This window comes from Sporobolomyces salmoneus, assembly GCF_050403485.1.
Source record: "Sporobolomyces salmoneus JCM6883 DNA, S_salmoneus_JCM6883_v1_ctg50, whole genome shotgun sequence".
NCBI classification, from domain to species: domain Eukaryota; kingdom Fungi; phylum Basidiomycota; class Microbotryomycetes; order Sporidiobolales; family Sporidiobolaceae; genus Sporobolomyces; species Sporobolomyces salmoneus.
This window is the reverse complement of record NW_027481113.1, coordinates 48,195-62,748: the sequence shown is the minus strand read 5'-3', so window position 1 is coordinate 62,748 and position 14,554 is coordinate 48,195. Positions and strand designations below refer to the sequence as shown.

Here is a 14,554-nt window from a genome sequence, read left to right as displayed (position 1 = left end):
GAGAGAAGTCTTGGCAAACGGAGAACGACTCGAAATCCCGCGAGGAATCGCTCTCTTTCTTTCTTTCTCTTCACTTTCTCGCTTTTGTGTGGATTCCGCTGCTCTCAAAGTCGACGCTCTCAAGACTCGTCAATATTCCACCCCCGGCGATGATCGGAGGCCTTCTCTTTGCTTCGAAGCCGCTCTCTTACCTTGCTTCGGAGCTCGGGTCGCTTCGTTCTCATCCTCGAACAAACAACAACATCGACCTCGCTCTCGCTCTCGCTCTCGGCGCGTCCCGTCTGTTTGAATGTCGTGAACCAACGATGGACAAATATAGCTCAGTAGGTCGGTCGCTATGAAATTGTCAAATCGGCGCGAAGCACAAAAATACCCAAACAGAGGCTGCGCAAGGCCGATTCGATCCTCTTCTTCCTTTCACCCTCCTTTCTACAGTCTCTCACATACCCAACAACTAGAAGATGCAAGTTCTACTCGGTACCCTCGCCCTCGCCGCCATCACTCGAGCTTCGGTCATTACTCAAGCGCCTTCGCCTAGTCAAGTCGAAGTCGCTAAACGAGCTGCGGCTTCCCCGAGTCCTCTAACCGACTACACCTACGCCTACAGTGCGCTTCCGTATCAAGTGAACCCTTACCCGTGAGTGTTCAAGTTGCCACTCTTCTTTCGGTTTCGCAGAACATCGATCAACATACTGGTCTCCTCCTTCTATGGCCGATTTACTGACGAGTCGCTCGGTCTCCTGAATAGCGTCGGACGAGGTCCTCAGTCCGGTTACAATATCTGCAACTCGACAACCTCAGGACCGGATTCGCAATGTCAAACCTTGATCGCAAACAACATCTCCGACTTCTGTCTCTGGGGATCTCCGACGACCTCTGCGAATGGTACTATCGGAGATGTCGAAGCTGCCGTCGTCGCATACTGCACGAACGATCAGCACGGAGCTCGAGTCATGCCGCCCGGAACGATCACTGGACTCCAGATCCTCCGCACGAAGGCTTACACTCAATGGACTGGACGTATGAACTTGACGGGAGTTAATCTCATGGCCGATGATACGGGAGGAGAATTGGTGAGTCTGCTGCCGTTTCGATTGACGACTCGAAACTTCCCTCTCACCTCGTTCTTGCTCTACTAGGACCCGCACGGTGCAGATCAACTCGGAAACCCGCTGGGGGGAACGGTCTACTCGTTTGGTTTGCCCTCTGGCGACAACTCTACGCTTCAACAAGTAATTTCGTGGAATCAATGTAAGTCTCTCCTTGTTCCGTCTCCTTCTGCCTCATTGTCGGACGATCGCTCATTTTCATACTCTCTCTATCTACAGTCATCGGATCGAGTGAATTCTGCTTGAAACTCTGCGATCCTTCCGTTACGAGTCCCGATTATTGCGAGAACAAGTTTGACTTGCTCGGTTGCGCCTACAGTGAGTCTCTTCACTCTTTCAGACGTCCAAAAACGGTAGCTAACCGAGCTTTTCATCCGGCAGACATGCCTGCCGCGTACGAGGACAACGTCTTTTTGGACTGTGATTCTGACCTACAAGAAGTTGGTGCGTAATGTCCTTCGCCCGCCCGAGATCCTCTCAGCGACTGACTTTGGCATCTTTCCTTTCCCACAGTCGGCACCTATGTCAGTGGAGGACAAACTCTCACCTGGTCTCAACCTTCTTCCCTTCCCGCCGATTCGACTCTACCCTGGGCTCCCACGATCCCCGCATCGTCGAACTGCAAGACCTATCAATCGACCGATATCTTCCCTACTTCTCTCCTAGGCTACCAAGTAAGCGAGAACCTCCCTCCTCCCTCCTCAACTTCACCAGAGTCATAACTCATCGTTTTCGCTTTCGCATTTCTCGCAGACCTCTGCTCTTTCCGCCTCGGCTACCGCCACTTCGACGACTAGCGGCAAAGACTCCCGTTCCTCTGCGGCTTCGTCCCGATCAGGATCGTCTCGTGGAGCTGCAGCAACTTCAGCAGGAGCCAACGCCGGATCTTCGTCCTCGACCCAAAATGGAGCTGTCGCTGTGACCGCTTCTGGCTTGCTCGCTTTCACCAGCGTTCTCGCTACCTTCCTATTGTAGACGGGCGTCGTTAGACGGCTGAAGTAGGGTCTGTGAGGGTAGCGAGGAGGCAAGAGGATGACTCACAAACGACCCGAACGAACTTAACGACCCTTTTTACGCTATTTCCTGTTTATTTCGCCTTTCTTTTATCTGTATACTGTATTCATCGAATAGACACTTTACACTCGCACCTTGTGGAACCTTGCATCGTTTCAACTTGTGCCGCGAAATTTGCGCGAAATCATGTCTCCGAGAGAAGTTTGGATCAACTTTTACCTTTCCTCTTCCACTCATTCCGGCCGTCGATTGGAGGTTGTGAGACCATTCGCACTTCACTAGCGGAATTGTTCCCAGCCGGCAGCAGTTCTCACCGTTCCGTTGCCGCCATCCGGACTCTTTCATCTCCCTTCGTTCTTCTCTCTCCACCATCTCGCTCTGTAGCTTAGACGACTCGTACCAGCACTCAAGGAGTATCATTAGAACCGATCGCACCCGGTTGCGACTGCCCCGGATGATGGAGAGAAGCGAGAACTTCATGAGAATAGAGGAGGCAATGTTGATGGAAAGGAAGGACGGGAAACCTCAGGAGAACGTCAAGGAGGAAGGAGGTGAAGGTCAAATGACCATCAAGAGCTATGGCAAGTCGGCAGTTGTTGAAACGAGGTTGGAAAAGGTGAGTCTCGACCGATTTTAGCATTCTAGCTGCCGCTCAGCGCTGAAATCGTGACGACGAGTCGCACAGGATTCCGAAGAAACACCTAAGCTCAACCTCGCGATGCAACTCCCGACCCCAGCTGCGACGCCGAGCTTCTCCTGGGAATTCCCGTTTTCGAATCTTCCACCTCTTCCCGACCCTCCTCGAGCTACAGGTCCTTGGGGCGTAGTCGTTCAAATCCAACAACGTACACCGCCTCCCTCTGCCCATCTTCCAGCTTTCCCCGCTTCCCCTTCGCCTCGAAAATCTCCTTCACTCCCTCTCGATCGCCTTTTCCGAGCTGGCACTCTCGTTCTCAAGGGCTATCGGATCAACACACCTCATGACCTTGCTCAAGATGGCTGGATCTCTTTCTCGAAAGAGTTACTGAGCCCGATCTCCAAGGAGGAGGAGAATGCCTCAATAGGCGAAACTCGACCCGAAGTCGACGAACCGTCTCAGTCGCCCTCGAAAGGGAAGAAACGAGGTCGCACAGGAGGAAGAGGACCGACGTCTCCGTCAAAGAAAAAGGCAAAGATCGTTGTTGACAAACAGCTCGATAACCTTATCGCTTGTTCACAATCTCTCGTCTTCAAAGCTACCGCTCGCGCTTCCGGTTCTGATGTCGTCCTCCGAATCTACCTCGTACCAGAAGACCTGCCGGAAATGTCGAAAATCAACCCGAAGGAAAGGTTGAAGCGACCGGCGAATTCGATTGTCCGCTCGGTTTTACAATCGATTCGTTGTGAGCCTGAAGAATGCAACGGAGTATTTGTCGATACGCCAAGCAACTTCATGGACGAGACGGATGGAAGATCGCTACTCGAGATCTTTCACGAGGTCGAAACACCGGGAGAAGGAGGGTTCGAAGGATTGGATACAAGTCGGGAAGTTAAGGATCGACTCTGGAACGCTTTGAATGTGCAGCCTGACGAGGTCAAGACCGAGCTCTTCCCGTATCAACGAGTAAGTGACTTTCTCGCTATCGTATCGAAGGGGATAGTGACAGATCGATGTTTCCTCTCTTTCAGGGTTCAATCGCCAAGATGCTCGCTCGAGAACTTGCTCCCGCCACCACGATTTCGCCAGACTACTTGCCACGTACTTCGTTCCTTGATCCCTCGACAAAGCTGTACGTTTCGCTCGGCGGTAACGTAGCACTCTCACCTCCGACGTTCAAAGAAGCAAAATCAGGAATTCTAGCGGAAGATATGGGCGTCGGTAAGACGATCATCTCTCTCGCTCTCATCATGGCGACTCGTTCCGAGCTTCCGTCCCTCGAAGGAACCTCGTCTTGGCTCGACAATTCGTTACCTTCCCCTCCTCCGGTTCTTCTCACTCGCCATTCCATCGACTTTCCTTTCGCGGCAGAACAAGACGAGCGACTTCGTCTACGACCTCGAGTTCCTGAGTTGCTGTACGGCGCGGATCAAGTCATGTCCGTCCTCGAACTCGAAGAGTACGAAAAAAGAATGGAAAGACAACGACAAGCCGATCTCGCAGAATCGACTCGTCATCTACCCCTCCCCTCTCTTCGTACTCTCATGATCAACCTCGTCAAGACGACTTATCATCCGCTCCGTTACCATCAGGAGGATCCTCTGCTTTCAGGAGGCGATCTCTTCGAGACGCTTCAGACTTCCGCTCCATTCTACCGCCTCTACCCTCGTCAGGATCAACTGAACAACTCGCGTCAAGGTCGTCGTGGAGAGTTGAAACCAGTAGAGATCGTCGTCGCCGCAACTACTCTCCTCGTCGTTCCGACTGATCTCGTTCGTCAATGGACCCAAGAAATCGAAAAACACCTCGAACCGAATTCATTGCGAGTGCTCACGTTGCGAACTTCGAAGGATAAGTTCCGATCACCTCAAGAGATGGCGACTTACGATGTCGTCCTCATGTCGGTCGCGAGGTTCACGGACGCCGCCGAAACGGGAGATCAATCGCTGAGGGGAGTTCATTGGAAGAGATTGCTGGTTGATGAAGGACATGTATTGAGCTCGGGGAACTTGACGAGGAAACTAGCTGAAGAAGTGAGTCCCCGTATCACTGTCCTCTCGTCTTGATTTGACTCTGAGCTTGTCGTTTTCGAATGAAGCTTCGAACCGAATCTCGCTGGGCTGTATCAGGAACCCCTTCGACGAACCTTCGAGGTGCTTCCGTCGACGGTAAGCTCGCGGCAGCGTCGAACATTGTCGGAGGAACTCGAGAAGATTTGGATCGACTCGGACAACTCTATTCTCGTTTCCTTCGACATCCCGCGTTCCCTCGACCTCAATCCCTACGACAACTCGTTGGGGATCGCCCGAGTCGTCTCGCCAACGTCTTCAACGATTCGATCATTCGAAATCCGACCGCGATAGTCAAAGACAGACTCGAAATTCCCGAACTCACCGTCAAGGTCGTTTACGTCGAAATGGAGGAAGCCGAACGCAAGATGTACAACGCCCTTACCTCGATCTTCGCCTCGAACGCGATTCAGTCTCAACGAGTAGATCAAGATTATTTCTTCGTGAGTCGCAACGCAGGTCCACTCAAGACGTTGTGCTCGAATTTGGCGACCGCATCAACATTCTTCGCATCGGACGAGATCGGACCTCGGTTGAGGGATGCAGCGGTTTGGGCTCAGGAACGGTTGGAATCGAAGAAAGCGACGACTTGGAGCGAGGAGGATCGTCGAGGACTGGCGAAAGCGATCGAAGTGATGAAAGAGGCTTACACCGACCTCGAATGGAATCTTGTCGTCAACGAGGTATCGGTCGCGGTCGAAGTGCAAGGTCTCGATGACGAACTAGTCAAAGCGTTCAACGGATTGACGTCCACGAAAAACCCGCTCAAAAGATCGCTGGTCTCGCTTCATCAACTCGTCCGACTGCGTCAAGACTTGAAAGAGCTGCAACATGTCGACGTCAAGGGATGGAACGACGATGAAGAACTCATTGAGGAGTTGATCACGTTCGAATCGAGAAGGAAAAGATTCGACGCCGAGATCGCAAATCGCAAGTCAAAGGAGGAGGAGGTAGTCTCGGTTTTCAAGAAGCGACCGAAGAAGGATCTGACCCCTCTCGCCCCTCTTCCCTCTGATTCGTCGTTACGAAACGTACAGTTCATTCGGACTTCGAGTGCCAAAATCAACTACTTACTGGACCAACTTCGAACCTTTCCCGACGAAAAATTCATCATCTTCAGTTCTTCGAACGTCGATCTACTCTTCGCAAACATCTCTGAAGCCCTCGATCTCTTCGGCATTCCTCACATCATCTTTGCTTCCTCTCACGCGCGAATGGGTCAAGACCGAGGACTCAAAGCTCAACGATTCAACTCGACGACCGCGAAGGAGTGTCAAGTCATCCTCGTCGACGTCGAAAAGGGAGGACGAGGAGTTGGGTTGACCGCTGCGAGCAGGGTCATCATGATTGAACCGATTTGGAGACCGGACCTCGAATTACAAGCAACGAAACGGGCTCATCGACTCGGTCAGACACGTCCTGTCGAACTACAGATTCTCATCGTCAAAAATACTTACGAAGATGCACTCTTTCAAAGGCGAGCTCAAATCGCCCCAGAAGGTGCGACTCATTCGGTCGTCTATCCCGCTACGAGTCTCACTGATCCTTGCTGCTCGTCACAGACTTCTCGAAGAAGGTCAAGGTACCTCAGCAAGATTCTTCCTTGCGAACTCTGCTCCAGAGCGCGGTTTATCTCGAACCAACTTCAAAAGGGAAAGAAGGAGCAATAGTTTCAAAAGCTTTACTCGATCCTCCTGTCTTTCTCGTTACCGAAGGTGGGCACGACGTCTCGAGAGACTGAACGGGATTGAACGGTTGTATCTTGGTTCAAATTGTTGTCGTACATGCTTTTTCTTTCGTTGCTCAGCCACACGTCTTCTTTCGTTGCTCACCCACATGACCACAACTACAAGCGGACGAGAGATATCGTCCACTAGATACAAGAATAGATGACAGGAGTGAAGGAAAGTCTAGATGCTACAACATAGTCATAAAGCGAAAAAGAATAAACCCGAGAATGACTGCGATTCATCACCGCCAAGAATCGCTCGAAGCTATCCTGCGTCGCATCGGAGTCCGTTCCGGCGAAGGAGGAGTCACGACGCTATTGAACGAGTTGTTCGACCTCGAGCGATTCAATTCGAGACTCGACCTCGGTGTGATGAATCCATTCGCGAGCGTCGAATCCGAGAGACCGAGTCCTTGTACCGACGAAGAAGAATGGTCGCTGTGTTGCGAGAAATTGTCGATTGAAGTTCTCGATTTGAGGGAGAGGGAGAGGGAGGAATCGTCTTCGTCCGTTTGGAAGCGAACCGAGAGCGGTCGGGTGGAAGAGGCGGAACTCGATTGTGAAGCAGAGAGTGCGGGAGGAGGCATCGAGGTGAGAGAGCCGTACGAGGTCGCGCGGAGGGAAAGGGGACGAGGACGAGGAGTTTGTTGTAGGGATGCCGAATTCGTCGAGGAACCGAGGAGAGGGGAACCATTCGGCGAGATCGCTCGTTGAGTGGAACCTGTCGAAGAGGCGAATGACTCGCTGGCTCGCTCGAGGAAGAAGGGACGATCGTGCGATTTCGGACTCGAGGGAGTTGGCGCTTGAATCGAGACGGAGGGAGAAGGGTTGTTCGTTTCAGAAGTTGTCGATGTCGAGGGAGCTATCGAAGGAGTATCGAGAGAAGCTTGTCTTTGAGGTGGGTTTTTGTTCTTCGACCTCTTGAACGAGCGAATCGACCAAGCCGCTTTCTTCGATTGGGCCGCTTTTTCGACCTGAAGATGCCCGTTCTCCTTCGAACCTTTTGCCGTTCCTACGTAGCTCTGCCTCGGAGTCATGTTCGGTTTCCCATTCGCTCCACTATGAGTGTGCCAAGCCGCTTTGCCCGTCATCGGAGTTTCGGGTTGACGATTGAAGATCGATTCAATGATATCCGTCGCGTTCCGTTCTCCGTGTTGACACCCGCTGTAATCCGACGACGCAGGCGGGTGCCATCCTTCCCGTCTACCATTCGGTCCAACAATCCGATTCAGCTTCTTTCCCTTTCGATGTTTCTTGAATTCTTGTTCGGTCAGATTGTTGAGGGAATCGTTCTTCGACGTAGTTCGAGATCGTTCGTTGAGCGATGCTGAACTGCTATTGACGGATGACGCTGTAGACGCTGAACGAGACATTTGGAGGGAGGGACTGAAGCCATGACTGAGGGACGATGTAGCTTTGCGAGGCGAAGTTGCGACTGACCATACCACACATGCGGGTCAGCAGCGTTCCACGTGGATCATGGGTGATAGAACGTACGAGAGGCGGAAGAACGATTGAGGGGAGAACCACGAGCACTCGAGGCGTTTGATTTCGAAGTCGAAAGAATTCGTCCATTCACGAGGGGAGGACTGCACGATCGCGGAAGTCAACTCGTCATCTACATCGTATAACCAATGAGAAAGAGGTCGACTCACGCTACGTAATGATTCTCACCCTCTAGAAACTCCATCTTGACCGTGATCCTCAGAATCGAATTCGTTTTGCAATTCGCGAGGAGAAACCGTCTCGACTTGACTTCCTTCCCGACGAATTGACTTAGGTCGAGATTCACTTCCCCGATCTTCTCCTCCGGTTGATGATGACCACTGTGATCGATTCCTTCTTGTTTAATCGAGATCTTGAACGAAGAGGGCTGAAGGAGATAGCGATGGTTCTGAGGGTTCTGTCGAGCCGAAATCTGGACGGGACAGACGATCGTTCGCTCGAAGGTCGCAGTATGGGATCGGAGAGGTACGAAATTCGTCGTCCCTTTCGGTTCGAGACGATGGTGATGCGAACTCGACTCCATCGGCGGAGCGTGCATCACTTCTCCTCCTCCTCTCCTTCTGCTGAGTGATGTCTCGTCCGTATAAGTCGATCCAGCACCGACGGTATCGACTGTTCGGGTGCGAGAAGGGCGAGGGAGATTCGAAGAGTCGTCTGGATTCGGAGGGGACGAGCGGGAGAAAGGAGAGCTGAACTGAATCGACTGAGGCATTGGCGTCTTGTTCGGGTTTGGAGTGGTCGAATCGAGTTGAGGGGACATGATCGGACTGAGGATATTCGGAGTTCTCATTCCTTCGTTTCCGCTACTGTTTCCTCCTCCTCCTGGTGACTGCGATCTCGAGGTTTCCAACTTGTTGTTGTCTCCCAGAGCGCTATCGACTAACGCATTGACGGGTTGTAGCAACCTTCGTCCGGCTTCTGCGAAATGAGTCGAAAGTTGGTGGGAATCGTCTGAACGGTTGACGAGCGATTCTGCAAATGCAGTAACGGCTGGTCCGTGAGTTGTCGCATCTTTGAAGTGCCATTTCAGTCGAAACTTGGCATCTCGGAGAGGCACTGTTCGAGGAGACCTCCTTTCGTCAACCGAACTACAATGTCAAAGGTGCAAGAAAGTGCTAGCTTACCTTGGAGGAGCTCGTGTATCTTGATCTCTGCGGCGAACGTAGCGTGTTTGCCGAAGCCGAGCGAGTCCTTCAAGCCCATTGTTCGGTCGGAGTTGCGGAGGAGGAGAAGAGTTGAAGGAGGGGGAAGAGCTCGCGGAAGGCTACGGAACGCGTCGTGGGTCTTCTAGAGTGTCTATCGTCGGAGTCGAGTCGAAGCAAACATGGCGCGGTGAATGGTTAGAGGGGAAGGACAGCGACTCGGTCCAAAATGATGAAATTGGTTCGCTCTCTTTCAACCACTTTTCGAATCATGCTACCGACTGGACAGGGTCCGCAGGACCTGTATATATCTGGAAGCGGGCCATTGGTGAACGATCTCAGCTCGAATCAATCTCCGACTGTTCAACCATCGGCAAACAATTCTCCAGCTCCGAGCACTTCGTCGAAACGCAAAGCGACTCAGCGAGACGAAGAAGGTGGTGGACCGACAAAGAAGAAGAAGGGAAAGGGGAAAGGAAAGGAACAGGACGAAGGAGAAGACGAACTTAGCGATGAAGAAGGGAAGGGAAGGAAGAAACGGAACAGAATGGCGCTAAGTTGCAAGGAGTGCAAGGTGAGGAAGCTCTCATTCGTCTTTAGGAGCGTTTCTCCTGACTGAATCGCTTCCTTACGTTGAAACAGCGACGCAAAATCAAGGTCAGTTTTCATTTTCGTTTCGCTTTCGATAGCCTGCGTCCGAGCTAACCTTTGCCGGGATAGTGCGATCGAACAATGCCCGTTTGTGGACACTGTTCGAAACGAGGACGACCAACCGACTGCTCGTGGGACATTCTCGACCCTGGAAACGTCGACACTTTCCTTCCGTCGACGATCGCACGCACAAGCGAACTCGAACAGCTTGCTGAACGACTCGCACACGTCGAAGCGTACCTCAAGACGTTGCCGCCAAACTTTGCCCTCTTCAGACCTCTCGTTCCGCAGGTGAATGCCTCGACGACTCCCGGCGACTCGAATGCGAAAGATGTTGCTCCCAAAGCTGAGAAAGAAGTCGAGGACGGCTACTCTGATGTGAGTACAACCCTATCTCAGCCAGAGTCCTTAACTGAGCGTAGGCTGTGGTCACTAGACGGAAGATGCTGCAGTCACTTTGGAAAATGGTGTTTTCAACGGTCGTCTCGCTCTCGATCCCACCGCGAAAGTCCCGACTTCAGTTCCTCCTTCATCGAACTCGACCCGTCCGTTCATGGCTCATGCACCAGTATCCTTCCCCGGCACCGCTCGACCTCCTCAGCGCTTCGGAGCTCCCGTTGAACTCACCTCTGCGCTCACTTCAATCGTCTCCAACATGACCCCCGCTTCATCTTTCTTCACCTCGACTTCTCTCCGCGCACATCTCAACCTCGAGTTTGAAGCGAGTCCTGCCTCGGCATACGAGGTTTTTGTCAACGAGGTCGACCGAATGATCCGAAGTTTACCAGGTCGAGAGGCGACGACTTACCTCGTCGATCGATATTTTACGAGTGTCGCATGGCTTTTCAGAGTCGTTCATGCACCGAGTTTCAGAGCGGAAGTCGAAGCGTTTCACAAACTTTGCGATGAGGGACGACAAGCCGAAGTCGATATTTACTGGCTCTCTCTGCTCTTCATGGTACCGTCTCTTGCACTTCGTCTCGCTCCGAGGTCGTGTACTGACAGTACGACTCTCGTCGGACAGGTTCTCTCGTTGGCAGTCGATTCGACGCATTTCTCCCGATCTCCGCTCGCACTCGACTCGAAAGCTTCAACCGAATCAGGCCCTAGTCCACTCAGCGCTTATTCCCCTTCTCAGCTCGAAGCACTTCCGGAGAGATGGTTTGGAATCGCAATGAGGGCGATGCGGTTAGGAGAATGGGAAACCGTTCCGAGGATCCGTTCGATTCAGGTGAAGCTCGTCTCCTCTCATGCGTATGAGGCGTCAAGCTGATCTCAGCGGCTTGTTTTGAAATCTTCAGACGATCATTCTCTTCACGCAGTACCTTCAATTGAGTTCAAGTTCGAGAGGTCAACCCTCCCAGCTCGTCGTTTGGCTCGCCGGAGCGATTCGGCTAGCCCAGGTCCTCGGTCTGCACCTCCTCGGCTCGAACCCGGAAACGATGCCGCCAGAAGATCCCGCGTTCCCTCCCGGAAGAAGCTCAGTCAAGAGAGAAATGGCGAAGAGATTGTGGGCCGTTCTCGTCTATCAAGATGTGCGTTTCTCTTGCTTCAGTCGTGCGTCTCGAGAATGGAAACTGACCAAGTCGCGAGTGAGAACAGTGGCTCGGAGCAAACTCCCGTAACCGATGCTACCTCATCTCTCCTCTGCACTGTGAGCTCGCCTATTGGTCTCTCATCTAAGATCACTTCGTCTCACGATCTCTTCGTTCTTTCTGCAGTTGACACCGACGATCCTCTCAACCTCAACGACTCCGATTTGTCACCGTCTCAAACGACATCGGTTTCAGCGCCGTCGACCGTCCTCACCGATTCGACCGCCGATCGAGTCCGTATCGCGACCGCTCGACAAGTTCGTGCTGTTTTCGATCGGGTCGTACTCGCTCACGATTCGAGCGTCGAGGCGATCGTCGAGCTCGACAGAGGGTTCCGAGATATTCTCGAAAGCTTACCGGAATCTTGGACGATGGCGGTGGACGAGAGCGAACCTCCGATGGTCAAGTTTCAGCGACATTTCGTTCTTGAGGGTCTTCACAATCGAGTTAGCCTTCGATCCTTCTCTTTTTGAGGAAAGCATAGGTGTTTATCCTCTTCATCCTTGCGCAGATCTTCCGCCTCCATCGTCCGCTCCTGTCGAAAGCGTCGAGGAATCCAAAGTACAAGTTTTCCTCGGTTCGTCTCCCTCCTTTTGTCGAATCTGTTCCGCTGAGACGATGTCCTGATCAATGCCTTATATTCTCGCTGTGTAGGAAGCATGTCTCAAGTCAGCTCGCGCGGTAGTCGTCTCGACACACAAGTGAGTCTCGACTCGATCTTGTAGTTTTCGTCAGAGCGTTGCTGATATTCTTACCTCCTCACAGCATTCGCGAAGCCGTACTCGACGTCCCTTACACCTTCTCGCATTGTCTCGGAGCCAGTTTGGTTCTCTTCAACGAGTGAGCACAATCTAACGCTCGGGACGGATCAAAAATGGGAAAAGCTGACTTTCGCCGCCTTCCTTGCTCAGCCTCTTTCAAGCGATCGACCACGACTTGTCGGCCCCAGAGATCGACTCAAAGATCGATACCCTCCAACTCGCCCTCGAGATCTTCTCCTCGAAACCTACTTCTCCTTCTCTCGGTGCCGTCGTTCAACAAGGACAACGGATCCTCGCCGGTCTCTTCCGCGAAGAAGAACGACGACGCACCGCTCGAGCTGCTCGAGCGTTGATGCTCGCTTCTACAGGAGGAGTAGAAGATACACCGAACCGAGACGACGAGGAGGAAACTGAGACGTTCGCAGAGGTTTTGCAGAGAATCGCGAGGAACCTCAATACGGATTCGGCACCTCATCGTGGAACTCCTCCTCCGACTCGGAACATCCCTTCGAAGGCTTCTGCTGCGAGATTCACTTCAGCAACGTTCCCTCCCGCGGCTCCTTCAACTCTCCCTCCTTTCGACGAACAAAGCGTTCCGACCGATTCTTCGAACCTTCCCCTCGAAGGAGGACTGTCAACTGGAGATCCCTCCACCGGCTACTCGGAACGAGACCCGTCCACGTCGACTCGCTACGATGGTTACTCGAACGACGCTCAAACTTGGCCCTTTCCACGACCTCCAACCGCTGTCGATCCCCTCTCTCTCCAATTCTTCCACGAACTCGACGTCGGATTGCCGCTCACCCATCTCAATTTCGATCTCAACCCCGTTTCGAACATGGATGGAGGAGGAGGATCAGGAGGTGGAGCTTCGAGTGCAGTTTCTGAGGCTGCTGCGTTCTGGGGAGCTGGATCGAGAGCAGCAGAATTTGCGAGCACTATGTCCGGAGGAGGAGTTGGTTCCGGTCAAGGGTATGGACAATCGATGACGGGTGATTGGAACGCTCAATCGGATTGGACTCTCGATAATTTGGGTTTAGGAGGAGGTTGGTAACGACTGATAGTGTGAAACTGTTTCTTTCGTTTCATTCAAGGTACTGACAGGAAAAAAAGAGAGACAGAATTTTGCGAAAGACGAAGAACAGACAAACTGAGGGGGGCCACAGAACAGAATCAGAGGGGAAGAGGAGGAGAGGAATCAAGCGGTCTTCTTTTGCGATCTCGAGAGAGCAGACACGAGTCGTCGGGTCGGAATGACTCCTAGTAGCTAGTCGAGTTTTGACCTTGATTGGCGTCTTCGTCGTCGGAAACATCGATTCCAGCCTTTTTCTTCTTCCTCTTGTCCTTTTCCTTCTCCTTCTTCTGTTTGTACGCAGGGAGGAGCTCCGCTTCGATTCGAGGAATGACTCCACCTAGGAACAAACGTCAGATGTCGCTCAGTTGACTTTCCTAAGTCTCGAAAAGGGCGAGAGACTCACCTTGAGAGATGACGACTCCACCGAGGAGACGGTTCAACTCTTCGTCGTTGCGAACGGCGAGTTGAATGTGACGAGGAGTGATTCGAGCTTTTTTGTTGTCACTGAACGTGAGCGAGAGAAAGAGAACGAGCTCAGTCAGAGTTGATTGCGAAACGGGGAGTGAGATCGAACTCAACAGAGCGGCATTACCAGCCAATTCGGTGACTTCAGCGACGAGGTATTCACAAACGGCGGCGAGGAAGACTGATTACGAGTCAAGGGGCGGCAACTAGTGAAACGGGTACAGTAAATTCACTGAGATCGCCTCCGACTCACCTGGAGCTCCTTGACCGATTCGCTGTGCGTATCTCCCTCGTTTGAGGTATCGCCTCATACGGGAGGGAGGGAACTACGTCGGTCGAGGCGCGAGGTCCCGATAAAGGGGAAGGTTGAGTGAGTTTGTGCGCACGAACCTCGCGAAAGTAAACAAAGATGAGCTTACAACCAATCCTGCCTTCGCTGTAGAGGGAGAGAGGTCACCAGTATGATCAGTTGTACTCGAGCATACTAGCGGACAGGGTAGAAGCGAGAGAGCGAGAGGGAAGAGAACTCACAAGCCGAGATGTTTCCTTCTCCCTTCTTCTTTCCCTTTGCTTGACTAGTAGACTTTCCTCCAGATTGAGACATGGTGTAGTAGAGAGGTGTTCAGGAGAGGGTTGGAGGAGAGGGGGAAAGTGAAGAGAAGAGAAGAAGAGAGAAAGAAAGAGAAGCGAGTGACATCTTTCAGTTTTCGTCACGCGCCCGAACCGAGTCACTTGTCTCGATTTCACAGACTATTCTCGCAGCTTGACGGCCAAAAGACTCTGTACTAGAGTGAATAGATC

General features: G+C 52.4%; 5 protein-coding genes across 5 annotated transcripts; 3 read left to right on the top strand and 2 right to left on the bottom strand.

Annotated features, from left to right (window-relative positions):
- Positions 1–461: 461 nt before the first annotated feature.
- Positions 462–2,084, top strand: JCM6883_005774 (uncharacterized protein; the record flags this gene model as incomplete). Its single annotated transcript, XM_076634048.1, has 7 exons — positions 462–637; positions 749–1,073; positions 1,140–1,251; positions 1,329–1,427; positions 1,491–1,553; positions 1,623–1,783; positions 1,863–2,084. 7 exons carry the CDS (start codon positions 462–464, stop codon positions 2,082–2,084), a joined length of 1,158 nt encoding a protein of 385 aa, XP_076485972.1.
- A 541-nt stretch (positions 2,085–2,625) lies between these two features.
- JCM6883_005773 (uncharacterized protein) lies at positions 2,626–6,570 on the top strand (the record flags this gene model as incomplete). Its single annotated transcript, XM_076634047.1, has 5 exons — positions 2,626–2,739; positions 2,809–3,726; positions 3,792–4,793; positions 4,859–6,329; positions 6,392–6,570. The coding sequence occupies 5 exons, from the start codon at positions 2,626–2,628 to the stop codon at positions 6,568–6,570; spliced, it is 3,684 nt and encodes a 1,227-aa protein (XP_076485971.1).
- A 230-nt stretch (positions 6,571–6,800) lies between these two features.
- On the bottom strand, positions 6,801–9,267 carry JCM6883_005772 (uncharacterized protein; the record flags this gene model as incomplete). Its single annotated transcript, XM_076634046.1, has 4 exons — positions 6,801–7,993; positions 8,056–8,147; positions 8,214–9,120; positions 9,189–9,267. The coding sequence occupies 4 exons, from the start codon at positions 9,265–9,267 to the stop codon at positions 6,801–6,803; spliced, it is 2,271 nt and encodes a 756-aa protein (XP_076485970.1).
- A 210-nt stretch (positions 9,268–9,477) lies between these two features.
- On the top strand, positions 9,478–13,267 carry JCM6883_005771 (uncharacterized protein; the record flags this gene model as incomplete). The annotated part of the gene is made up of 12 exons (XM_076634045.1): positions 9,478–9,780; positions 9,849–9,863; positions 9,927–10,235; positions 10,294–10,815; positions 10,882–11,088; positions 11,159–11,392; positions 11,460–11,511; positions 11,579–11,898; positions 11,964–12,029; positions 12,107–12,153; positions 12,218–12,292; positions 12,364–13,267. 12 exons carry the CDS (start codon positions 9,478–9,480, stop codon positions 13,265–13,267), a joined length of 3,054 nt encoding a protein of 1,017 aa, XP_076485969.1.
- Positions 13,268–13,473: 206 nt separating this feature from the next.
- On the bottom strand, positions 13,474–14,357 carry JCM6883_005770 (uncharacterized protein; the record flags this gene model as incomplete). The annotated part of the gene is made up of 6 exons (XM_076634044.1): positions 13,474–13,625; positions 13,692–13,792; positions 13,868–13,934; positions 14,007–14,079; positions 14,173–14,189; positions 14,285–14,357. 6 exons carry the CDS (start codon positions 14,355–14,357, stop codon positions 13,474–13,476), a joined length of 483 nt encoding a protein of 160 aa, XP_076485968.1.
- Between the last annotated feature and the right edge of the window lie 197 nt (positions 14,358–14,554).